At 37.9% G+C, this 26,146-nt stretch overlaps 1 protein-coding gene and 1 long non-coding RNA gene across 3 annotated transcripts in view; one reads left to right on the forward strand and one right to left on the reverse strand.

The window, feature by feature from the left end:
* Positions 1 to 26,146, forward strand: part of ZCCHC7 (zinc finger CCHC-type containing 7) — a 177,135-nt gene that overhangs the window by 144,484 nt on the left and 6,505 nt on the right. For both annotated transcript variants that reach the window (XM_084778200.1, XM_084778199.1), the window contains exons 6-7: positions 8,552 to 8,587; positions 25,998 to 26,093. In XM_084778200.1, the coding sequence (XP_084634326.1) occupies positions 8,552 to 8,587; positions 25,998 to 26,093 (132 nt within the window). The remainder of the gene's footprint in view (positions 1 to 8,551; positions 8,588 to 25,997; positions 26,094 to 26,146) is intronic.
* Positions 18,672 to 24,266, reverse strand: LOC311595602. The gene is made up of 2 exons (XR_014778509.1): positions 22,187 to 24,266; positions 18,672 to 21,273 (listed from the first exon to the last, which is right to left on the reverse strand). It is a non-coding gene; the product is annotated as an uncharacterized lncRNA (long non-coding RNA).

Below are 26,146 nucleotides of genomic sequence, written 5' to 3' on the forward strand. Positions count from 1 at the left end.
CGGTCTGTATTAAGCCACATTCATAGCTGTATTTGGCCACATGGGGCATGTAGACCACAGGCTGGACACACTTGAATATGTACATGATTTCTCTTGAAAACTTAAAATATTTGTAGAATACTTTTGTTTGAATTTAAAAACGGACTCAGTTCTGTGTAATTTCTGTATATGCTTTGTTTATATGTATTTGTTCCTATTAAATAGGATGAAAGAGTACATACCAGGTTATTAATCTTAATTTTCTTCTGCACACTGGGAATAGAGACAGGCTGAAAGATGTAATTAGTTTCCCCTCTACGTTTTATCATATTCTTTCATTTGCTTAAAAAAGAAAAGGATAATTATTTCTGGAAGACTTCAGTTTAAGCCGGACCTGATGTCACAGTTTGTAATTCCTTCTACTCAGGAGACTGGCTGCAGCAGAAAGCTCACCAAGTTCAAGGCCAGCCTAGGCAACTTAGTGAGATCCCATCTCCTAGGGCAAAACGCCAGTTAGGATTGCTGATATCGCTCAGTGGTGAGCCACTTACCCAGACTGTGGTGGTGGTGGTAGTGTTACTCTACTTACATATCAGGGAGCAGAGATGCCTTTTTATTTCTGTTGTTCTTTATTTCCTATCTTATAATGACTTATATTAACTTTTTAATTACTTATATAGTCAAGGTATAATGTGCACTATCCTATTATTTACAAACAGTATATGTCATAAATAATTTGGGAATATTATAGCCAGTAACCAGGTTTTAGTACTGTTTTTTAGCCATTCTAATGATGCGTAATATCATGGTTTTAGTTTGTATCTGTGTAGTGATGAATGCTGTGGAATATTGTGTGCTCATTTTTATACTTGTGTTGTCTTTGATGAGGTGTCTAGATCCCTTCCTATTTTTAATTGTGGGACTTATTTTCTCATTATTGTTTCAGATATAACTCTTATTGCCTGTATGATTCTGAAGTATCTTTTCCATTCAACAGCTTGTTTGTAAATTTGAAATATAACTTGCTAGTCTTTTATGGCTTCTGTTTTTAGTACCATTTCTAAGAACTCCTTTCCCACCTGTAGGACATAAAAATTTCATCCTGTGTATTCTCCCAAACATCTTACAGTTTTATGCTTATATACTGGCTGCTGGTCCATTTACATAACTGTGAGTGCGTTGTTGTCACTGAAGTCCATCCTTTGCTTTGTCATTATAACTACACTTATGTGGATTAATTCCTGGACTTCATTCCATGGTACTTATCTATACATTTGCCCTAATACTGACATCCAACTCTTGATTTCTGTGGCCCCACAATCAGCCTTAAGTCCAGATAGTAAGTATGGTTTTTTGTTTGTTTGTTTGTTTGTTTGGGGTTTTTGTTTGTTTGAGACAGGGTTTCCCTGTGTAGCCTTGGCTATCCTAGACTCATTTTGTAGACCAGGCTGGCCTCGAACTCACAGCGCTCTGCCTGCCTCTGCCTTCCGAGTGCTGGGATTAAAGTTATGTGCCACCACGCCTAGCCATGAGTATGGTTTCTTAAAACTTTGTTATTTCTTTTCTCTTTCCAAATAATTACAAGGTTAGCTTGTTTACCTGTGATAAATACTGACTGGATTTCGATTATTGTGTTTAATCTATTGATGATCATGGGGACAGTTAAATCTACTATATTGAGTGTTCTAACCCATACATAAAGTGTTTTCCTTACCACTTATTCTGGGCTTCTTTGCTCTCTATTATAAGAATTTGAATATTTCAATATGTGCATATTCTTCAAATTTAGATTTACAGATAGTATTGGAACTGTACCAGATTTTCTTTTACCAAATTACTTTTCAGTCATTTATTGCTTCTGTATAGAAAAATATTATTATATATTTGCAGTAGTTCTCCAGTGTTACAACTATAGTAAAGTTACTTTTGGTTGCCTATTTTCCATATTTACAGTGAATGTTCAATACTTTCATAATAATGGTATGTGGGTGTGTGTAGGCCACAGGTCAATGTCAAGTGTCTTCTTCAACTACTTCTTCCCCTTATTTTTTGAGACAGGCTCTCTGACTGAAGCTAGAGCTCCATGGTTTGGCCAGATTGGCTGGCCAGCAAGTTCCAAAGATGCTCCTGCCTCTGCTTCCCCAACACTAGAATTACAGGAGCATGTCACCACACCCTGCTTTTTACAGGAGCGCTAAGGATCCAAACTCAGGGCCTCATGTTTACCCAACAAGCACTTTACCAACTGATATTTGTGACAGCGTTGGATAGCACCACTCAGGACCCAAAGTATATCTGACATACCCTGGATGCTATGAGAATCTTGAGAGAAAAGGAAATTTCCGAACAAGAATTCCGTGATGCTTCTATCACTGGAACTGATAAAGCATGACAATGAATAGAAGTAGCTTAATGTAGTTAAGGAAGGAAATAATTTGCTTCAGTAGGTATTTGTCATTTGAGACACTGTTTTTATATTTTATATATGAAAATATGTCTGTCAGTGTCAGCACTTAGAAACTTGCTGTTCATTGGAAACTATCAAAGTGCTCATGACAGAATTAAGGGATTCCATCAACCTAAATTTGTCCTTGTTCAAGTATAGGAAGGTTAGTATTTAAGAAATGGAGGCCATAGGCTAGAGCGATGGCTTAACAGGTGGACACCCTTGCCACTAAGCTTTGTGACTTGAGTTTGATTCCCAGAATCTGCGTGATAGAAGGAGAAAACCATCTCCAGCAAGTTGTCCTTTGACCTCCACATGCACATACACACGGATGTACACACACACAAGATAGATAAATGTGAAAGGTTTTAAAAAGAAATGGAGGGAATGGAGAGATAGTGCCGTGGTTAAGGATACTTCCTCAGCTGGGAGCAGTGGTGCACGCCTGTAATCCCAGCACTCGGGAGGCAGAGGCAGGCAGATCGCTGTGAGTTCCAGGACAGCCTGGTCTACAAAGCGAGTCCAAGTCAGCCAAGGCTACACAGAGAAACACTGGCTCAAAAAAATAAAATAATGAAAATAAGAGAGAGAGTATTTACTGTTTCAGAAGACCTGCATTCAATTCCCAGCACTCACATTGGTGGCTCACAACCACCTATAATTGCAGGTCCAGGGGGTCATCAGGCACCTGCTATGAACATAATGCATATACACGCATGCCCTCAAACATTCATGCACATAAAATAAATAAATGTAAAAGAAAAGAAATGGAGGGCTGGCCGTGGTGGCATACACATGTAATCACAGCATTCAGGAAGCTAAGAGCAGGATTTCTACTTCAAGGCCAGCCTGGACACATAGTGAGACCCTCTCAAAATGTCAGTGAAGAGATGGACGTTCCAAGTAAGTTAAAGAGAGTGACGATACTAGAGAATAAGAGAGCCTCTCCACCTGTGCGCAGCATTGTCTGTTTACCAGCACACCAGCAAGATAGGCTGCAGGGTGACGGGCAGAAGGAAACCTCTGCTTACTGTTAAAAGGGAAATGCTGGTTTAAAAAACAAAAACAAAACAAAACAAAACAAAAATCTGCTGTGACCATTATTTTGACATTGTAGGGAAAAGAAATCAACTAAGTTTGTGTAAACTAAGCAAGTACATGTCACTTTGAGAATAGGGTGGAATACTTTTGGTTTTCATCAGTGGCCAAAATATTTTAAAAGTTTTGTAGTCAGAAGTTAGCACTAAGATACAAGGTAAGATGCTATTTGATCCAATATCCTTTTCTATGATTTTACACAACTAAAATCATTAAGTCGGCCTCATAGGAATGTAAAGCTAAGTGGACTGCTCTTAAGTGCTAACCAGTTTGATTTTTTTTTCCCACTTTGAAGAAGAGAGCCATAAGTAGCTACATCTAAAGAAAATTTTCTAGTTTATCCTTTCCTTTTGGATTTGTTTCTGTGAGTCTTTGCTTTCCTGTAAGCTTGACCACAGGGAGCTAACCACCGTCCCATAGTCTCCACTGCCTTGTTTACGTCCATTTGTCCATAGCCATAGGGCTTCAACAGAAGGAGAGAGAGTTCCTTTCTATAGTGTGGCTGTAGTAATAAGTAATAACCGCGGAGCACTTGCCATTTAGCAGGCATTGTTTAAAGAATTAATTTGACCAACTTTAAGCATCACAGCAGCCACTGAGAGAGCCCTGGGAGGCCTGTCTTATTAATAGGAAAGCTAAGACACAGCAATGTATAATTTGCCCGGGACAGTAAGTAGCAGGGCCAGGATTTGAACCCAGCTGTCTGTGTGGTTCTCGCATGTCTAATTCTTACCTGTTGTTCATTGTCTTCATTTTCTCCTATTGTTTTACTTTGCATTATCCTTAGCTACAAGTAGCAGGTGCTAGAAGAGTAGACGCTACTTGTAAAATGAACTTACATCAGTCATCTGGAACCACAGAGCAGCTCCAGAAACAGCTATGATTCCTTATACAAAAATCTTTTTTTGTTTGTTTGTTTTAAATGTCACTTAGGAGAACTGAATATGTGTGAGTGTATTGAGGTTTTTTGGTGGTTGATTTTAATTATTTTTCTATAAAATAAGGACAATTATATTTTCCAAAAAAACTGAACTATAATGTAACAAACTTTATGCCCTTATAACTGTACTTAACTTAAGAGAATAAAAAAAGAAAATGAATATTTTCTGCAAAAAAAAATGACTTGTCAGTTTTCCTAATTATGGAGGATTTTGAGTATAGGGACTGATTAAAATTTGACCTTGGATAAAAAGATGGTTTTCTGGAATCTGGTTCATTTTGGAAGCAGCTTTGAAATAGCAATCAGCAAATGGATTTTCATACTGATTGCTGGAAAAAAAATGTAGATTTTTGTATACATTACCATTTATAGACATACTTATGTTTATGTGTTTTATAGCTTCTTTTTACCAAGAATAGCCAGGTTTTATGAAGAATAGAAATAAAGTAAACAATCTTAGAGCATCCTGAATGTTCATTGTAGATTTCTGTAATGTTAGTCCTTAGAGCTGTCTTTATGTAGAATTTTAGTTGAAGGTAAATATTAGGGTAGTCTCTTAATTGTTTTCCTAAGATAAATTCCAGCTCACATAAATACATTTTGTGTCCGAGGAGTCACATACATACAAAGTGGTTAGCTGAGTATTTGGACAGTTGGATGACTTGAGTCTTTTATATGAAGTCTGCTGACCAGGCTTTGGCACAGGGTCATCCTTTGAAATGAAGGTGCCTAAAACAATATCAGTGTGTATGGGAGGGACACAGAGAGTTGAATCCAATTTTTCTTCCCATCACTTCTTAGTCAACAAATTTTAAACAAAATTGTTTTCTTTATTTTTCTATTCAAGTTATTCACCATTGATGAACATTGCTTGTTTTATTAAATCTTTTGTTTTGCTGCAGTGACTTAAGGGCCAGCTTGTAACAGCGGAGGCTTTGACAAAGCACCAGAGGATTCTGTTAAAAAGTTGTGTTTCGTAATTGTAGTTGTCGTGTCAGAGCCTAACTGACTTGGAGCTGAAGGATTTTTGTGAGATGAGTAGCTGTGCCAGCAGGGACCCAAGTCTCCTGGGCTGGCCGCGCTCTCATTAAGATTTGCCGCTAGCAGTGGCGGTGTTCAGCATGTATGTGACGTGCATTCTGTTATTGTATGCTTGGCTTGTCAGCCTGCAGCTTTCTGACACTCACTTATGTCACTCTTTATTCAGAGAGGAAGAAGCTTTTGATAATTTGACAAGACAAGCTCTTAAACGATCTAGGTCATGGCCTTCACTGTCTGTGATTGTGAACATATTTCCTGAAAGCCCTGTCACTCATCACAGCTACATTTTCTCCCGGGGAGCCCCAGGCCTGTCCTGGTCTCTTGTCAGCTCATACATTTTGGTTATTCATACACCAAATACAGTTCTGGGGGTTTTTTCTTCCCTTTTGCAAATGCTAGCATGTTAGTAAGGCTAATCCTTTCTCCTGTGCTGTGTTCCCAGCAGGGCTGCGTTCAAGGGCTCTCTCTAGTACAAGGCAGACAACTGGCCAAGGGGAGCCGAGGAGGAGGAAAGGCCGCTTAGCGCTGTTTTTGTGTTTGTTCATTGTTGTGGAAATATGAGAGCTGGTGGCAAGGGCCTTGTCTGTTGAGCACTTGAGTCTTGGTCTGCTGTCAGGGGCTGTTTAAGATTGAGTGTTTTATTTTCTTTGATGTACGCATTTGAGAATAGGGAAGTGGGAATTAAACAACAGATGCACTAAGCCGTTGTTCTCATAAAACAATAATTAGCACCTGATAAAATTCAATATGGGTCGAAATGCTCACTATAAACTCTCAATTCATCTGGCACAGCAAACTGTGTTGATTCTTCTTTGAATTTTATGAATAATAACACTCAGTTATTCATGTATGTTTATTATCTAAAATACAATAGATAGGAAAACTAGTTTAGCAAAAGTTGGCAAACAGTGTCCCACATTGCAGAAACAGATGTACAAGTGTGCTTTGTGTGTTCAGTTGTGTGACTCGAAGATGCCCTTTGGGTCTGTCTACCTCAGTGCCAGTAAGGTGAGAGCACCAGGGCAATAATAGTGCAATTGTATTCTGATGAGCTGCACAGCTGACTACTCATTCAGTTTAAATATTTTAAAATAAATTAGACCAAGTTTTCAGTTACAATAGTTAGCTTCTTCCTTTAGAAATTATTTCCATCTAAATTTTCCATGCAATAAATATATAAACCTGAATAATTTGCCATTCTGCTTGGTAAGAAATCTTAAGATAACTGTGTGAGAATAATACTAAAATAAAAAGAGCCACCAGAGCTTTAGCAGATTTTTTAAAGTAGAATTTTAAACATTGGTTAATGACTGCAGTTATATTCTATATTTAAAATGAACAGGCATGTTCTCTGCTGACCCCCACGTTGAAGTCTTTTTCTAACCTTACATAGTATTACGTATAAAATAGTCAGCTGAAGCTGTGCAAAGGAATGTTAAATAAAAGTACTTACAAAGTAGCCAAAAATAATATTTTAAATTGTAGTCCCACTATCTAATAAAAGAAAAGCTCCATGTCTTTCACTACTACTAAATTCCTGTATCGGTCATCATCTTCGTGTACAGAGAAATCAGGTGATTGTTCAAAAACCAAGTAATTCTTTCTTTTATTACTAAATTGCTACTACACCAGAAAAGGTCACATGGTAGAGTGGCGGTCTGCCAGTCTGTGACAACTCAGTGATTGTGATTTTTCAACCGTATTATTCTGAGGATACTGTGGTAATCAAGAACTATCCATAACTAATGTATAAATAACTGCTTGCTTATATGTATAATAATCCAACTCAAATTATATGTATACAACAAAAAGCTATGCCAGGAGGTAGGAAATGAGTACTTAAAGACGTATCGTACATTAGGTTTTGTATATAAGTATGTTTTTATTTATCAGCCTTAAGAACTTAGGAGCTAACAACTTTGTAGCTATTATTTATTTGGTACTAACGTTGTCTTTGCTTCTACCTTTAATTTTCTAAAATTTGTTTCCTTTCAGTTAGTGTTATTCATCCAGAAGTCACTGGCACTATGTATTTTATGATTGTGCCATTAAAACTGGGAAGCTGACCGCTGGCATTCTAATTTACATACTTTCCTATAGAAAAATTGCATGAGTTAGATAGGCTTAAGGTGTGCAATATGTAGTTCTTTCAGCTGAGTTATATGTCTTTTGTCTAATCACTTGTGTGGTATTTTCAATGAGACTTTGCTGTTCACAGTTGCTGTCATCTTTTCTACAAAGGTGGTCACACTGATGAGCTAAACAGTGCTGTTAGAGACTGTTTCCTCAACAAGGTCCTAATTCGCCATAAAGAGATTGGTGTGTGACTCGGGAAAAGGGTCTCTTACTGGGGTTTGTTGCTGTTGCCATGTATTTTGTTATTATCTATTCTGATTTGAGAAATTTTGAGGTTTCATTGTTTTAGATTATTTCTCTATGAATATGAACATGCCAATTTTTCATGCTTAAGAGAAAGGCCATAGATCTTAGGGGTTTATTTTTGTTTTGTTCTGTTTTTCTTTTTTCTTTCTTTCTTCTTCTTTTTATTTTTTTTTTATTCTCTTTTTTTTAAGTTAGTACCAAATGGTTAGATAAAGGTTAGCAGCAGCTATTATAAATAAGTACATAATACAGTCAAGGTTTCTTAAAATTGGTGCGCTTAAATTGTCTTCTGTTGCACTACTAAAGTTCGGGATGCTCTTTTAAAAGATAGGTTAGTCTTACAGATTTTGACCACTGTTCTTGACTTGCCAGTTTAACTGAGTTATGGCTCTGTATCATGCTTTACTCCCCAAACTTCTAACCTGAGGAAAAGGAGACGAAAACTTTGTTACTGGCTTCCTGACAATGGCAGGGAGTGTGTTAAAGCAGTGTAAAATTCAATTAAACTGTCTAGCCAGGTTTTTGAAGCTGAAATGCAGACCCTTTCTGTTAAGCTTCTTATTTTCCTGTGACCGACACCGGTGGATGCTGGGTTATGCCAAAACCAACAGGCTGTAAAGCACCTTGTTTCATGCTCCCAGCTGATCAATATTTTTATTTTCCAGGCTTGCCCAGAAATCTGGAGGCAGTATCACCTAACGGTGAGTAAAAACACCTTTTTATTTTCCCCAAGACCCAGCCTATTTACCCTTCTCTGAACTGCTGACCATAAAATATAGACAAGCATCTTCTGCAGCAAGATAATAACATCTGGAGAGTCTGGACTGAGAAAGCATAATACGCCCACCCTCTTCTACCCGCCGCCTGTCCTTTATTTTCCTGTTTTTAAAAGATTTCAACTAATTTATATTACTCACGTCACTGAGTGATTATATCATGATACCCTCAGGCTTAGACTGTATTCATTAAATTAAAGGGGGCAAGTAGGCTGGAAACTATACAGCAGTGGAATACCCACTGTCTTTAGAATGTTGTGTTAGCACAGTCCAGCAGCATACAGCCCACAATATCATCCATTATTATTTTTGTGCTTTTACTGAAATATTATACATTGTTAAAGGAAACTAGAAAAAAGTTAGTGTGCCTTTCATATAGGACAGTTCAACTCTCCTATCCTTAAACTCTTTTGAAGGGTTTGAATTTCATAAGTACATGCCTAATACTCATATTATTCAATTCTGATTTATTGTGATTTTAGTCTTAGTAAAAGCAGAAAATAACTATTGATATATAATCCAGTTGACTAATGCTCAACGTTATGAAGTCTTTGACTCCCCAACTTAAATAATGTCAGTAATTCACTATTGTCTTACTAGTCATTTTAATGTATTAAGTTGTACTGAGAGACCATTTCTTTTACTTATACAGTTATATAGCATAATATAATTAATAGTTGTTGAAGTTTCATATATAAAATATTTTGTGTATACTAAGACAGGTCAGAAGATAGAAAAGGCAGTTTTTAAAAAACATGTCTTTGCACTGCTTTTCTCTTATAGAAAGATAAAGTGAGCCAACCAGTAGAGTCATCTCCCATTGTCTGTCCAGGCCACAGTGAGGGTTACTTAATGTTTCAGTCTTAATAGTAAATGAAAGTCATATTCATGTCTATATAGCCTATACATACATGTAACGAATGCAACCCATGGATTCTATCTGTGGTATTGTAGCAACTCTTTGGTAACGTAATAATGGTAAATCCCTTAGAGCCTAGCCCTGATGAGAATAGAATTGTTCTTGTGTCTTTCAAGATCACAGCATCTCTGTGTGATGGTGCGGCACTACTAACTTTTTTATTAAGTAATATTATAGTAGATTTGACTTTGTTCTTTTAGCTTTTCCACTAATATGAAGAATTTTATATGATGATTATTGAAGAATAAAAATTAGCTTCAAATGTAACAGAAGTACTCAAGCCTTGTTGAGTATTTTTTTTTAGCTTTTCAGAAACAAATTATAGAAAGAATAAAGATCTTTTAAAATAAAAACAAAATAAATTCACCTTTATTAGAATATAATATATCCAGTCTGTAAGAATAACAAATTCAATTTGAAAATTCTCATATCTGGAAACCTGGTTGATTCTTTCAGAAAATGTTGAAGTGACCATTGTAATTCACGACTACCAGTCTTAATTAACAGGAGATCTCTATGCAAGAATAACTATAACACTAGTACACTTACAAATGTGTAAATAGTTTATCAGTCCGTCTAAAATATAATCATTTTCCAATTATTTAAATTGCCTTATCAGTATATGGACAATATTTGAATGCCTGTAATTAAGCAGTATTAAATATTGAGTGAAAGCAAACTGCATGCTGATTTTAGCCATCTTCAACCCTTTTACTAGGCGATGGACTGCCATCTATTGACTCAGAGTAGCCTTCACATGTGAATGTGGCATCAGTCACAGCCACGGCCACAGAAGGAACTAGGTTTGAATTGCAGCTATGTGTTCATTTCAACCAGCCTGCTTAAGGCTGTAGAGCAGTCTACAGTTCATTGTGGTGGATTCCTTTCTTTTCTAGCCAAAAGGCATCTTATTTCTAACCCCACTACTTCAGTGGTTAAATTTATTTTAAAACTCCGGTTTGGAACTGTTGACATTTGAGTGCTTTTTACTTGCTGTTGTCTGATTCCCAGCTGATAAGATCTGGAGGATCATTTCCAGAACAAGTATGTTTTAGCAGCTACAAAATCAGTATAGGATGCCTCTCTTTTATGAGCATGTAAGAAAGATGATGAAGTTAAAAGTAGACTTGTAGAATTTTGAAACTTCCTTAAAATATTGTTAAATAATATTTCAAAAGAGAAGTGTTAGTTATTTTTCAGTAATTTTATCAAAGGTAAAATTAAGTCTTTAACAGATTATGTCTAAATACAAGAGCTTTTTAACGAATTCTATTTCAGTACATTAATAAAAGGCAAAATCCATCATTGCAAGGCCCGTACCCAGCACAGCATGGGGCGCTACTGCTTCTCTTTAGGCATTTCAGTGACCAATAAAAAAAATCAGACCTTTTGACATCTTTGTTGATCTAGAGACATACATAAGGAAAAATTTATTCAACAATTACATACATAATTTCCTCCTATAATATTTAATACTTTTACTTCTTCAAAAAAAGCATACCTTTTTATACCTTTGTTGATCTGGAGACAAAGGTGAGGAAAAAATGTTTAACAATGATATGATTTCCTCCAATAGCTAATACTTTTACTTCCTCAGAAAAAGTTAAAGTTTTAAAGTATTTTAATCATATAACCCTGTTCTTTGCATTGGAACTTCTGCTTTCAGATTTTCAGCAAAGCTTGTCTTTAAATATTCTTTTTCTTCATTCAAACAGCTTCTTGTAAATTATTTTCCCTATCAAGAAAGTCCCTTCTCCCATCGCTTCATTTCTTATGTCATAGTAAAAACTGTAGGCTAATATGGCACCAACAGAGTTTTATAACCAATAGAGTATTTACCTAGTAGAAGCTATAGTTTAACATGTATTGACATTCTTAACCTGCTTACTTAAAAAGCAATCCGAAAATTGCAATTTGAGAACTGTATGTATTAAGAACCAAAAAGGCTAATGCATCTTTTATGTCTAATTTTGTGCTTGAATTTCTTTGTATGTATTTAAAATGCACTACAACCTTTCTACGTCTTATTTTAACTAAAAATTTCAGAATAAAGAAGTAATTATAATATTTATACAAGGGTTATGTTAATGTTTGGAACACTTAGATTACACTTTCAAAAATGAAACTATTTATTAACTGGACAATGGAGGAGAGAAGAGAAATAAGTTTCCTTTCCTTCCTTTCTGACCCAGAAAAGACTTCTGGTCAGAGTTCACTAGCAGTCCAGAGTAGGGCCCTGCGCGTGCTGCGTGGCAGAGTGTGCCTTACAGACTGCAGCCAGCACTGCTCCATTTCGCTTCCCCATTGCACATCCTCTTCTTGCCTGGAAACAGCAAACTACAGGTGTATTTTTTGAGTTCTCACAGTATGGATTTTACATCAAATCAGAATTTTACCATCTAAAAAAGTTCTATGGTGGATGCTATAGAATGGTGCCCCAAACATCAGCAGACTGAAAGCTAACTTTAAACTTAGTGTTTCATGGTCCAGGAGGAGAGACTAAGGAAGTGAATGTAGGTACTGAAGCTGCAGCCAGTCAAATACCCTCATCTTGGGATTGAGGCATAAAGGTGGGGTGAATACAATTGTCTAGCTGGCTAATGCTAGAAACCATGCTTTTCTTCACAAAAGAAAGAAAAAGGAAAAAAAAACTTAAAAAGCAAAAAGTTTTTAAAAGCCTCATCAGAGAATATTTTCTATTCATTATTTTAAAAAGAAACTTCCTATTAATTATGTATGTGGTATGGGTCTTGGGTGACTTTCTGAGAACTTCTTAGAATCTCAAGCAGACCTGCCAACCATGAGAGCACTGCCCACACACTGTTTAACTGAGAAGTCTTAATCTTCCCTGTGTTTGTTTGCACCTATTAGTGAGTGAAACAGTCCCAGGTGTGTGTGGTTGGCATTATCTTTAGAATGAGGCATAGTTCACACTATTAAAAAGCAAAAAAAACCCAACTCTTATAAATTCATTTGGTAGTGCAATCCACTTTGCCAACAACAGAACCAAGAATCCACATGTAAATTGTGGGGATCTTTCTCTAGTGCTGCTGGGCGGAGATTTTAGTTGATATGTTGCTACTCTGACACTGTATCTGATAAATTTCAAAGGTCCAATCTTATTTAAAATCCCATTAAATACTGAAACTGCTAAATTTGATGTGCCCCTGGACTGGTGACTAAGAAGGTGTCTCCTTTGTAGTACTTGAGGACTATATTTTTCTTCGAGGACTCTAAAGTATATTGGGCTGCTTTATTTCTTGATATTTTCCAGATGTTTGACATCTGGAAAACAGGATTTGTTCGGCTGGTTTGGGGACTCGGTCTAAACCCCGGACATTATATATGCTAAGTATGTGCTCTGCCACTAAAGTACACCCCTAGCACCAATAAGATGGTTTTAAATAAGCATTGATGACTTCTGTAATAATAGGAAATATATTTGGAATGATTTTTCACATGGAAATTTTGTCTAAAATAGTTTAGTGTTTAATATTTTGAATATTAGTCCTGCCCTTAATGTCAAAATTATGAAGATTTTTTTTACTTCAGTCTTACCATTTTTAACTTAGTATATTAAAAGTAATTATATTTAAAGAGTTAAATTAACTGATTTTTTTAAAAATAGTGTTTCACTGACATACAAGAACTAATAATCACTGAAAGCAATTAAGAAATGTACTTTCAAAGAGGGTGAAACCTGGAATTACCAATCCTAATAAATGAGATTCATTTTAAAATAAATACAATTTCCCAAACCACCAAAAAGCAATTTCCTAAAGCTCTTCCTATAAAGAAAAGTGGAAAAGTGTGGACTGTACATTATTAATGCATGTTATTTTCCTTTTGTTTCTTCAAGTCATGTACACATGCTTAATTTTTCTTAGTGAAAGGTATAATAAAATAATTTAAATTTGGATATAACTTACTTAATTTATTGAAGCATATAATATTAGCGTTTTCTTCTTTTGAAGGAATATCCCTTCATTTCCCAACATCCTAGATATTTAATATTTTAATTCAAAAGTAATTTGGCTTGGACAGGAAATCAATATGGCATTTTGTACAGGCTTGTTCTTGCATAAATATATTTGAGTACTATCAAGACTTCATGGCAGTGATAATCCTGGTGTAGATAGACGCATTTGATGTGGTGAAGCAGTTACAAGTGTGACTTCAGAATACCTGTGCTGTGCTACTTTCTGAATGTCTGTAATCACCTCAGCAGCAGCTTCCATGCTTTTGCTCATTTTTTAGATAGTAATACTGCTCAATAATAAATTAGTTTAATCTGAAGATCTACTAGAGTTAGTAACGTCTTTCTTCATTTGATTAAAAAAAGAAAAAGAAAGAAAGAAAGGTCTCTGTGCTTTTTCTCCTGTCCAATAATGGCTGAGAGAATGCCCAGCATTCTCAGGATTTATGAATTCACCAGATGAACTTCTAGTTTGATTTCTGCTTAGAATTTGAAAGAAATTCTTGTGGTCATTCATTTTCTAATCTTTTTTCTGAGAATAACAGAAAGGTAGAAAATTACATTTAGACATTTTATTATCCTTTTCTCCCCCACATTATGTTCACTTTTACTTACAAATGAATTATATTTAGTCATTGTAGAGAAGAGTTGTAATAATTAAATATTTAGCAATTAAATTCCATTTATAGGTACTTACATTTTAATATATGGTACACTTTGGATTTTTTTTTTCTTTTGTCTCCTTAGTAAAACACATGTGAGTCATGTCATCCCAGAGAAAATTGTATTCCTTTTTACTGGCAACTCTACACTCTGAAAGAATGCCTCTTTACAGTGAGCGTGGATGTAAATAAGCGAGATAATTAAGCTAAACTTTCTCAAGTTTATAGTTGACCACTGTATACTTTCTAAATTATAGTTTCACATTTGAAATGTTAAGCAATTCCTATTTTGTAAGGTTACCTACACATCAGAGCATAGATATAAAATTAGTATAATTTTAGCATATTTGGGTGGCTATTTTCATATGCTAGATAAGTGGGCGATTTATGCCATTCCTTAAAGTACATTCCAAGTAACTGACTTCTTCTGGATATTTCGGTGCAGCAGTAAATGTAAAGAAGGCATACAAAGCCAGTGTTGTTGCACTAACTAACTAGTTAGTGTCAGCATAGTCTTTGAGTCAGCTCAGTCCTTTGAATGACGACTCGTAAAGGCCTCTCCATGAGCAATGTCTCTGAGCCAGACTGTCACCACACATGTGTCTGCAATAAACAAGTTAAGTTGACTTTAAGATTCCAAAAGTACTACCTTGTAAGTGGCTAAGAATCTATGATTTATTGCTCAGATTAATCTGACTTTAGGCGACTCCTCCTGCCTCAGCCTCAGCCTCCTGCTGCTGGGATTACAGACATAAACTACTGTGCCCAGCTTTATTTTTTAAACATATGTGTATATACACATCACTTAACTGAATCTACTAGATATAATACAAAACCATCTTTATAATTTTGTAGCCTGCCTATGCTTATAAATACCCACTTGAGGTTTCGTTGGTTTGCTTTCTTTTATGAACTGATCTCTCACTTCAGCCTCCAAAGAGCTAGGATTATAGGCATGAACTATCATTCCCAGCTAAATACCTAATTCTTATGAATATGCTTGTGTGCAGATACTTGCAGTCAGGAAAACTAAGTTTGGGGGTGTGTGTTAATTTTGTTTATAAAATAAAAGTCTCTGTTTTTGTATGTGTTGGATCTATAACATTTCCTTTGTTTTACAGTTGTACTACTCATTTAAAAAACATGCTATGAAATTTGGACAGAAGAGCAGGCATATCAATGAGTTAACATTCTGTATCACAATATAAGGAAAAGAATGCCAACTTAGGGTTGTGCTCTGGTTTCGAGTTTGATTCTTTCATGTAATTTGTACGTGGTTATGGTTAAAATGTTTAAGACAGCTCTCTCTGAAAATGGGTGGTGGTGCCTCCCAGGCCTTGTAAGTGTGCAGTGAAATGGCAACTGTGCTATACCTCACAGCTCCTTAGTACACCTTAAACCAGGTAAGCACTGCCAGAGCAAGCCATGGGCGCCTGCCTGTAGGAAAGCACTGGGTCTACAGCCTAGACTCAGACTGTTGCGCTGTCTCTGCGAGGGGAGGAGATGTAATATCCTCTTTAGCCCCCTAACAATGTTTCCCTCTTACAGTTTCTGAAATTACATACTTAAAAGCCCTTTTTCTTTTCTTATTATTTATACTTGTCTTACTTGTTTCAAAAAAATGTAGGTGAGTAACTTCCTTTCTTTTCTTTTTTCCCAAGACAGGGTCTTGCTATGTAGCCCAGGCTGGCCTGGAATCGCTATATAGCCCAAGCTGGCCTGGAACTCGAGATCCTCCTGCCTCAGCCTTATGAGTGCTGAGATTACAGGCGTGCGCCACCACGCCCGGGTTAGGTGAGTAACTCTTAACTAAGTACTGCAAACAAATTACTTTCTTAATTTGATTTACCTTAACATCAGCACAAAAGCATTTAAGTTAGATCACAAAAGATTTAAGTTACTTCCTTTTCTGTAAAAGCAACAAGGTAAAGTACATATAATATATAAAAATGCAATGCGTGTTTAGCACTGGGCTTAATCTGCAGCATTAAAGGAAGCAAAGAAGCAAGAAGTGGGTGGGGATAAGTAATGACATCGCTTTAAGATACATGCATTAAGCTAGTATATATAAAATTTTATCTGGTAACTTCAGTGTCCTATGGACAATTCTATAAATCTTTATAATGAAAATAATATGAAATCAAACAGCTCACAGCAATTATAGTAGCTTATACAAGGAAGAGAGGAGGTTTTTTAATACAGAAAAGGAAACCAAATAATATACCAGAGCTTTGCACTTCAGGTAAAACTAACTTTCTGTGCCTGCATATGACCAGTGCTAGAAATGACCCAGCGAACAGTACAAAATACAGTAGTGTGAGAGTTGGTTGAGCTCCGCTGTGTTCCTGTATGAGTTCAGAAAAAAAGGCTACATTGACTTGGGCACTGCCTTGATGTGTGTGGTATCGGCCCTCGGAAGAGTATTCCTAGTCCATGTTCCTTATTTTAAGACAAGCAAGAGCTAAGACAGAATGTATTATAAAATCAAAAGTCCAAAGCTGAGGAGATGAGTCAGTAGTTAAGACCACGGGCTGGTCTAGAGGACCTGGGTGTGATTCCCAGAACCCATGTGGTGGCTCAGAGCTATCTGCAACTCTAGTTCCAGAAGATCCGTCACCCTCATTTGGCATCTGTGGACATCGAGCATATAGTACGCAGACATAAGTGTGGGCAGAACACCCACCCACATAAAGTATAATTTTAAATGTAACTTCTTAGAAAACAAAGACCATTTACTTCATACCTCGAAGCCAGTCAGTCTTTGTGACTGATGGGTAACCGTGTTCTAGTAGAATAAGCCGGCGTGGGAGGGGAAGTCATGTGGGGTTATAGTCAAAATTAAAAGCTTGGGATTTATTTCAGTTATTCTATTAACTACTAAATGCAATAGATACATGGTTCTAATCTACAGTTATCAGTGGAGGTTTATGTAAGCATTTCATATTGTTCGGAGATCTATATTTAACATGTCCATACCTTACACTCTACCCCAGTAAACCTGCAGATAAAATATCTGTGAATTCACACATGTGTGTATTCTTTTCTGTCCCTCTTAGCCTGTCTCTACGCCCTCCTCAGCCCTTCCCTACCTCAGAGCTTGTGGTCCTCTTCCATCTGTGTACTAAAAGGTTTCTTTGTAAACCAGGCCATTTGTCCGTCATTGTTTGGGGTCCAAACAGTGGTAAGATACCCTGTCACTGATCCCATGTGCTATGAATGGCAGCTCCTCTCTGGACAATTGGCGGAGGGGCTGAGAAATATTCCTGAGAGGATTATTTAACCTTTCAATTTAGAGGGCACAAAGCCTAGCTGATTAATGAACTTTCTGATGGGTGCCGATAAGCGGATCTATTTCTTTATTTCCCCCAAAAGTGATTCCTTCTCCTATCCATATTACTATAATCTTAAACATAAATGTGGCAAATAGATTAAAAAACTGCACTAAAGAGTTTATCTGGCTGGCAAACTGAAGGAGCTAAATTAAAATTGGTAATGACAGCAGTGGCTCAGCCTCATATATGGTTTTTAAATGCACTGTGTATTTTGAAGAGACTTATTCTCCAGCTTGCCTGGTAATGACTGCTTTTGGTGCAGTCTGGGGCTGGCTTCTGTTATCCCCACCTCATGCCCTCCCCCCCAAAAAAATGAGTTGTGTTATCTGGATGGCTGCAGACACATACGCATCCCCCTTTCTCACTGCATGGGCAGACAAGGTCGATAGCATTACAAGGTATTTGTGGCAGTGCTTGTTTCAGTTTTCAGAGCTGCCAGTTTCCAGGCAGATTTGAATTACAAAAGAAGAAGCTGGCATGAAAATTGAAAGGTTTTATCGGCTGGTCTGAAGCCTCATAGCACATTGCTTATTTATGCAGTCCATTTGCACCAGGAAATATAAAAAGGAAATACATTTTTAAAATAAGGCCATAAAGACCCAGATATGTTTAAGATGGCAAATAAAATATAGATACCTATAATATCTTTCCAGGAAACGATTTTCACTTAATGTTGCACATTACTTCAGAAGAGCATTTATGTTGCCGTCATAAATGTGTGTGTCTGTGTCACTATGTAGGTAGTCTCTGGGGATTACGAAGGAAGCCCTATGCTAACTTACTTTAAAATTAAAATAGACAGAGGAATAGCTCTGCAGTAGGAGAGCTACATTGGAAATATTTAAATAGGGTGGTAAATTAAACTTAAACTAACATTTTTTGCATTCCATGTAAAATTAGCCATGGCCCAGTGAATAACTGCTACTGCCTTTAGAGAAAATTGGGGTGCTTTTTAAGCCAGGAAGGCTGGGAGCGTTCCGAGAGGGCACCGCGGGGCTGCTTACTGCCTCACACGTGCTCATTGTTCCCTTCTGAGCTTTTGGGTTTGTTTTTGTTATGGTTTTCAGTGGGAAGTGTGTTGTTTACAGAAAGATTGGAACACAGTCAGTTTAATACTTCCTTCTTATGAAATGTCTGCTTTTTTTTTTTGTCTTTAAATATATGTCTTTTAGGTACAGCCTATTGCTTTCTTAATGTAATCAATATATAATTCCACTATTAAATTTTATGCCAGCAACATACACAACAGTTTTTTGCTTACTGAGAAATTAAACATTATATTAAGTGAAGGCATAAATACATAAGCGTTTGGTAGTGCAAGGCCTTAAATAATTACTGGCTTCACCACTGGACACTTGCAACCTTTCAGCCCATGGTTTTGTAAATCTCACGTATGTCCAAGGGAGAAGTAGGGAGGAAGTTAGATGTGTACTGGAAATATCAGATCAGTAAAGCAGCACTTACTCTGCTGTAATTTGAATGAACATTGTTCCAGAATCCTTTTTCCAATAAAGCAAATTACTCTCAGCTAAACTATAAGAGCTGCAATTTTTGTAAATTTCGTTCTGCCAGTGTCTAGGACCGTTCTCATGTTTTCCTGACCTCAACTAATTACTTCATGTAGGTTTTTTTTTTAAGCAGAAAACTATCAAAATCATACATGCCTGCTGCATGCTAATGATATGCTGTACATTTTTTTCATGAATTTTCATAAGGGTTTTTCTACGTAGCAAGTGTGGCTTAATGATGTAATCACCAGATAGACTAGAAAATGCTCCAAAGGAGACGTTCCGGTCTGTTGTGTACATAATACATGTTTCAAAAATCTGCCTAATTAAGGAATTACCCAATGAATTGGGAGTCTGTTGGGTATATGACAGTCTTGATACATAAAAATGTATATCATTATATATGGTGCTTTCAGTACTTTTTTAGGACATAGATAAATTAATAGTAATGTCCCCTAGAATACAATAGTTATTTTTCTCAGTAAGAAAAAAAAAAGTTAAAGCTTAAAACCGTCATAAAAGAAACATTGTCTTGGCTTGGGGCAAAAGTTTCTCCCAGTATTCCTCAAAGAAAAGTAATACTGTAAATATTTATCAAAATATGGACCAAGAGAAGGCCTTGTTCAAAACCATGATGGACACAAGCCTAGAATTGAGGTCCCAAATCCACCCTCCAGAGACACCAACTGCAGGAAGTGTTAGCCTGCACACGCCGGTACTTGGGGTCCCAGCTGTTGCTTCATCACAAATTCAACCTTGGTTTCTACAACTCCCATTCCTCTCTGTTCAGATGATGATGGCAGCAATGATGTTCTTCCTTATCTGGGTACTGATGATCCAGCTGTTGGGGTGTATGTTCTAAAGAGCGTCTGAGGAAAGAGGAAGCCTGCTCACTGTAAGCTAGGTAGAGCATGGAGAAGATGTCTCTGCTCTTCATTGGTAGCTACTAAAACTCAGCCTCAGTACCAGGAAATGGGCATGTTTTACATTCAAACTTCTGCTCAAATGTCAAATAGTTGCCAAAGGATCCGTTCAACTAGTGGAATCCGAATAAGAACGAGTGCCCCTTTAGTCTGGCGTAACATTCTCTTGAGAAAGCCTACTTAATTTTGTAGGTTAGGTTTTTAAAATACATCACTATTAAGGTAGGGGCTGTAATACTAGTTTGTTGAAAGAATAAAATTATTTGTAAATACTTGGAATGAAGGTTGTCCTCAAATGCAAAAATTAACTCAATTTATGAAGTGTACATGAAATTGCAACATATTTAGAAAGATTTGAACTAATCTCTACTTTTCTCATTGTTATATTTGGTTATAAATATATTTACCCTAGCCATTTAATCTGCTTTTTAAAACATGTTCATATGAAAACTGGCTTGGTAAATAAAAACATATGGTCTTGTCTTTGAGCATATGTATGATTGTAAAAATAAGTCTATTTTTCAGTCACAAGAGTAGAAAATTCCCTCTAATTAGTAACATTGATTGCATATCCTATATAGTAATGAGCTTCAACAAGATGTTAGCCCTCATTGGATCAAAGTCAGTTTAGATAAGGGCAGCCCAAGGTCACAGAGGGAGATGCCCAGCAGGTTCATTTGCATAAAAAATTACTGTTAGAAATAGGACACTGAGGCAGCTCTAGCATTTTGATCTCTTGGCCTTTGTCATGGAGATTCTTAGTGAAGGGAGTAAGGCCAGTGTCCCAGATAATGATTAAGTGTTTTAATGGCATTCATTCATTCATTCCACACTAACTATTCATGCAGAAAAAAGGGTTATGTAAAGTGACATTAGAAGAAAATCATTTGTAATGGTTGTATCAGGCTGCACTTTGAGGAGACATTAGGAGTAAATCCATGGCGTGGTAGGCTTATGCTTTATCTTCTGATATTTACTGAGTTTACTGGTGCATGAAAAGCTTTCAGCAAGAATAGCAGATGAGATGGACCTTTCATAGGTAATGCTATCTACCAGGTTATTACTTCTATATATTGATAGTAAAGTAATCTCCAAGATATCATTCTACAAATATAGATTATTTAAATGTCTGTAACAAAAAAAATCCTGCTTTCGTAAATAGTTCATTTGGTATGCAGTGGGTCAAAGTCTTTAGATACATTTTTTACTTCACTCTCTACCATCTAACTCTTTGTAAGCAATCCTGGCCCAAATGACAGAACCGTAAACCTAGAGCTTGCCAGCTGACATACTCTGCTTTAAATTAGACTCTTGCTGTTAATTAAAAATAATGCACCAGGAGTGGTGGTGCACTCCTTTATCCCAGCTCTCAGAAGGCAGAGGCAGGCAGATCTCTGTGAGGCTGAGGCTAGCCTGGTCTGTATAATGAGATCCAGGGCCGTGGCTTCCAAGTAAAACCCTGTCTAAGTGGGAGGGAAAAAAAAAAAAAAGACATGTTCTAGGGCATAGGTATTAGGTCAAAGTTTTGTATTTCCAACACTTGAAATAGTGTAAAGATTTTTATTTAATCTTAGTATAAAAACTTGTCCAGTGTACATCGTTATTGAGTTTCTGCTACTGTATTCTAATACGGAGCTCTCTAATTAAGTAAGATCTAGCTGATTTCATTTCTATTAAGTCCTAGTACATGCTAGTTTATTAAAATGAGAGCATGTAGATAGCGTTTGTCAAGTCATTTACTAATTAATTATTGTGAAACAGTGTAGACTTTCATAATAATATAAATACTGCTGCTATTTTTGTTAGTAATAATGGAAGTTTTTAAATAGTGACATTATTCAGTTGAATGAACATCAAATGTTTGTGCTCCATCCAGAGGCATAAATGAGCACTAAGGCTGTATTCAAGATTATTCTCTAAGTAAAAATCCCAACTGTCACTGTGAAACACACTTTCAAGTCTTGATTAAGAAGCATCTCTTCATCTCTGGTCCTGGGATACTGGGTTTCCAAGTATGTGCCAGGTGCTCAGCATGAAATAGGAAAAACACCAAGGAAACTGTATTAGTAATTATGCAAGCTTTTTAACATTTTTTAAAGGAGTCTTTTGTTTTATTTCAAGACAGGGTTTCTCTGTGTAGCCTTGGCTGTCCTGGACTTCCTCTGTAGACCAGGCTGGCCTCGAACTCACAGTAATCCGCCTGCCTCTGCCTCCCCAGTGCTGGGATTAAAGGCATGCGTCATCACGCCTGGCTGTTTTTTTATATTTCATGGCATGATTTTATAGGTTTGCCCTTGGGGTTATAAAAATTAATATTTTCCCAAAGTATCTGAATTGTTATTAACAATACCTAAAATTTACCAGATTTTTCTGTGAGTCGTGCTTTCTGTATACCTATAACTTCATCACTCAGTCATCATGTTTACTGAATTCTCATCATATGCCTGGCCCTGTCCAGGAGCTGGGGGCAACAGTGAGCAGCTTCCCCCTTCCCTAGTGGGTAGGCTTTGGTTGGATAGGTAAGATAAGCTCTTCAGTATGTCTCATGGGGCATATTTTGGGGGGTTGATTTTGTTTTGTTTCTCAAAGGGAACGGGTATAGGGAACACCACCTGGGGCCTTCCTAGGATAGTAACCACCTTGTATTTGGAGAACAGCTATCCCAATGTAAAATGTATGGTGCTAAACTCTCAATGAAAGCAAGCTTGTGTAGAGTGTTCAGAGAACACTGAAGAAGCCAGTGAGGCGATGAGACACACCAAGGCAGGCAGCAAGGTCACAGGAGGAAAAACGTGACCCACTGTGAGCGTCTTGGTCCTTACTGAATGAGAAGAGAAGCTGTTGGAGGGGCTTAGACTGGGAGGTGGTATGTTTGGAGCCACAAACCAGAATGGTCACCTTGTATTGAAAATAGGCTACAAAGAAAGAGGCATTGTGATCAATTATCAGGCTCTACTAATCATCCATATGATAGGTGAATACCCAGACTAAGATTGTGCGGATGGGGTGAGAAGGGAGTTTAACCCTATAGAGCCAATCTGCTCTAGTCATTGACAGAATGTGATACATACCTGCATACACAAGAGAGACACTTGCGGGCATGGATGGGTACCTTCTAAAGAGGGCACTTACTATAAAGGTTGGCTGTTCCATTTACCGTCAGCTGCACACCCTGCCAGGTTGCCAGCTGGCTGCTGAGTACCTGCCTACCAGTAGCTTCCAGTTCTTTGCTGACTTCCCATGTCACTGAAAATACAGAGCATTTGCACTGTGACCTCACCCCTCCTCACCTTCCAGAACCTCCTCTTCCACTCTTTTGCCTGCTCTACTTCAGGGTACAGGTTTGGTTTTCTTTGGTCTGGTTTAGTTTGCTTTTTCAAGACAAGAGTTTCTCTGCGTAGCCTTGGCTGTGCTGGACTCGCTTTGTAGACCAGGCTGGCCTCAAACTCACAGCGATCCGCCTGCCTCTCCTGCCTCTGCCTCCCGAGTGCTAGGATTAAAGATGTGGGCTGCCACCACCCAGCCAGGTATTTCTTTTTAAATCCTCTAAGATGGGAGGTTCTTGCCTGCCTTAGCACTTTGCAGAGAATAGTGCTGGTCAGTCAGCACAATCCCATGCATTAGGGTCCCTGTCGGCAAGCCTGTCTGAGGCACCAGCAGTGACTCATTCACTGCCTTATTCCAATATTTTGTTTATACAGTTACAGCTAGGTATGGGAAGGATGAAGGAGTGGAGAAGTGGGTTGTGTATCTGTCTCCCCTACACTGGAAATGTAAGCAGGGACTTTTGTGTTGCTGCCTTTTTAAATACCAGTCCTTAGGACGGTGTCTGACACTGATTCTCCAGTTATTTTTAATGCATTACTTAAAAATGTATGCATACACTCACGCCATGTGCCCAGGACTCTGACAGCCATCCCTGGTGGAGCCACCCTTGCACTGTTGTTCTGTTCTGCTGTCCGCTTCCATTCACAGCCAAGTTCCTTCGCTGGCTTCATACTTAGGATAAGCCCATAGCAATCTCACTTCTGCCCCAGCCACTCAAGTAAAATTGCTTCTAACAGTTACCAGTTACCTACTACAATTTCCTGACTTCTAAGTTCAATGTGTTTCATAAGCTTCATCTTAGATAATAATAAATCATTAACTTTCTTCTTCTTCCTCCTTCTCCTCCTCCTGGTGTTTTGAGATGGTCCTCCTGTAGCTTGGAGCTTGCTGTGTAACTGAAGCTGGCCTTGAACTCCTGATCTTCCCGCCTCTCCCTCCTGAGTACTGGGATCACAGGTGTGTTGCCACCACGCCCAGACCATGAATGACTTTTAAATTTTCTTCCTCAGAAAGTTACCATATTTCTTTGATTCTGTTTTCTTTCTGTATACTCACAGCTATAGTTTATTTCATACCAAGACAACAGCCATTTTTTCAGATAAGGAAAAATATTTCCATGTAATTTGATAACTTCCTGATATCACCTAAAGAAACATTTAAACCACTGCAGTGGCCCTTACCTGTGTACATGCATCCCTGTTAAAATCTATTTAATAGTTTTTAGCATAGCTGTGGTTTTCTTATATCCTAGTTGGTAGTAGCTGAGGTTGTAAGTGCTGTTTTGTGTGCCATGATCATTTTCATCAGAAGACTGTTGGGGTTTTAATTTCCTCAAATGTGATGATGACTCTTGCTAACTTGACTGGATTAATAGCAACTAGGAACTTAGGAAGGCACAGCTGGGTGCATCCGAGGGTAGATCCTTGGGGCTCTGACCTAAAGCGGTGTGATCCATTAACAGAGCCAAAGTTTGGATAGACTGCTGGGAGGTGGTGGGACTGCAGAAGGTAGAGCATGTCTGCAGAAAGTCAAGTAAAGCTAGAAACGGTACATGTGTCCTTGGAAGTTCTGTCCTGCCCTGGCTTCTTCCATCACTGCTCTGCTTCCTGCCTGCTGTGCTGTGAGCTGCTCTATACACCCTCCCCACTTTAAGTCTCTGAGACTAAGCAAAATACAGCTTTTTCCCCTCAAGCTCTCTGTCAGTGCTGAAAAGAGTAGCTCTCAATCCAGTTCTCTGTTTTAAGACATAAGAGCTAAAGTAAGGTTTTTAAAGATTTTTTTTATTATCTATACACTTTTTCTATATCAAGAACTCCTCTCTTTTCCTATGCCTACAACCTCAAACCACCTGATTGCAACATTAGGTAAAAATGTTAGTAGGCAGACTTCCACTCTGTTATAAAACCCAGTAAGCATGAGAAATAAATGTACCAGAGTACATGCCCATCTGTTCCTTTGCACCTGTAGAAAAGGGAGAAAATAAAAGATAACATTTTTTCTCTGCTTGACTAAGTCCACCACCTTCTAGGGGCTTGCTCGTCCCTTCTCTGAACTCCCCACCTCACCTAGCCTACATGGCCCACCAGCTAACCCTTTCTTCTGCACGCTGCCCTGTTTTATCCCGCCCTTTCCTGTTGCTGCTTCTCAGAATAATAATATACACTTGCTCCCTTGCTTCAGTGTATATTCAATTGCTTAGCATTTCTTTTTGTGTATACAGTGTATATACTTTAAAACCATAAAATATAGTAAGTAGAATTTAATAAATTAGCTGTGTAGTTCTCTCTGCATTCCCTCACTCCTCACCCTGCTCTCTGCCCTCCCAGACTCTCATAGTGAGGCCCCTACGAATGGCCGTATGTGTGACGGCTGTGCCTCTGTCCTCGTGTTGCTTGGTGTCTGCTGTGCTTGGCAGTGTAGGTCAGCCCTTCGTTGAAACTGTTCTTTCAGCCTGTGTCTCCTCAGCCTTGACCCCCACCCCCGCCCCTTCTCTGTAGCTTTCCTGAGCCTTTGTCTGCACCTTACGTGTTGTTGTGTCCCGGCCTCCATGAGGAGCCCACTCCCACTCCGCACTAAACTCAAGAAGTGGTGTTTCTCAGGGTTGTCTTGCCCAAGAGCTTTTAGAATGGATGGGATCTTCGCTTTTCCTCTAACATGTATTGAACGCTCACAATATTTATGTTGCAGACCAAACCTGGACCACCTAAAAAGCCAAAGACCCCTTCCGGACAGTCAGCGTTAGTGTACTGCTACAACTGTGCGCAGAAAGGCCATTATGGACATGTAAGTGTGGGTGGCAGTGGGAGGCAATGTGTTTTGCTGTCAGGGAGTGCTTG

The sequence above is a fragment of the Acomys minous genome, assembly GCF_964271855.1.
Source record: "Acomys minous genome assembly, chromosome: 1".
NCBI lineage: Eukaryota > Metazoa > Chordata > Mammalia > Rodentia > Muridae > Acomys > Acomys minous.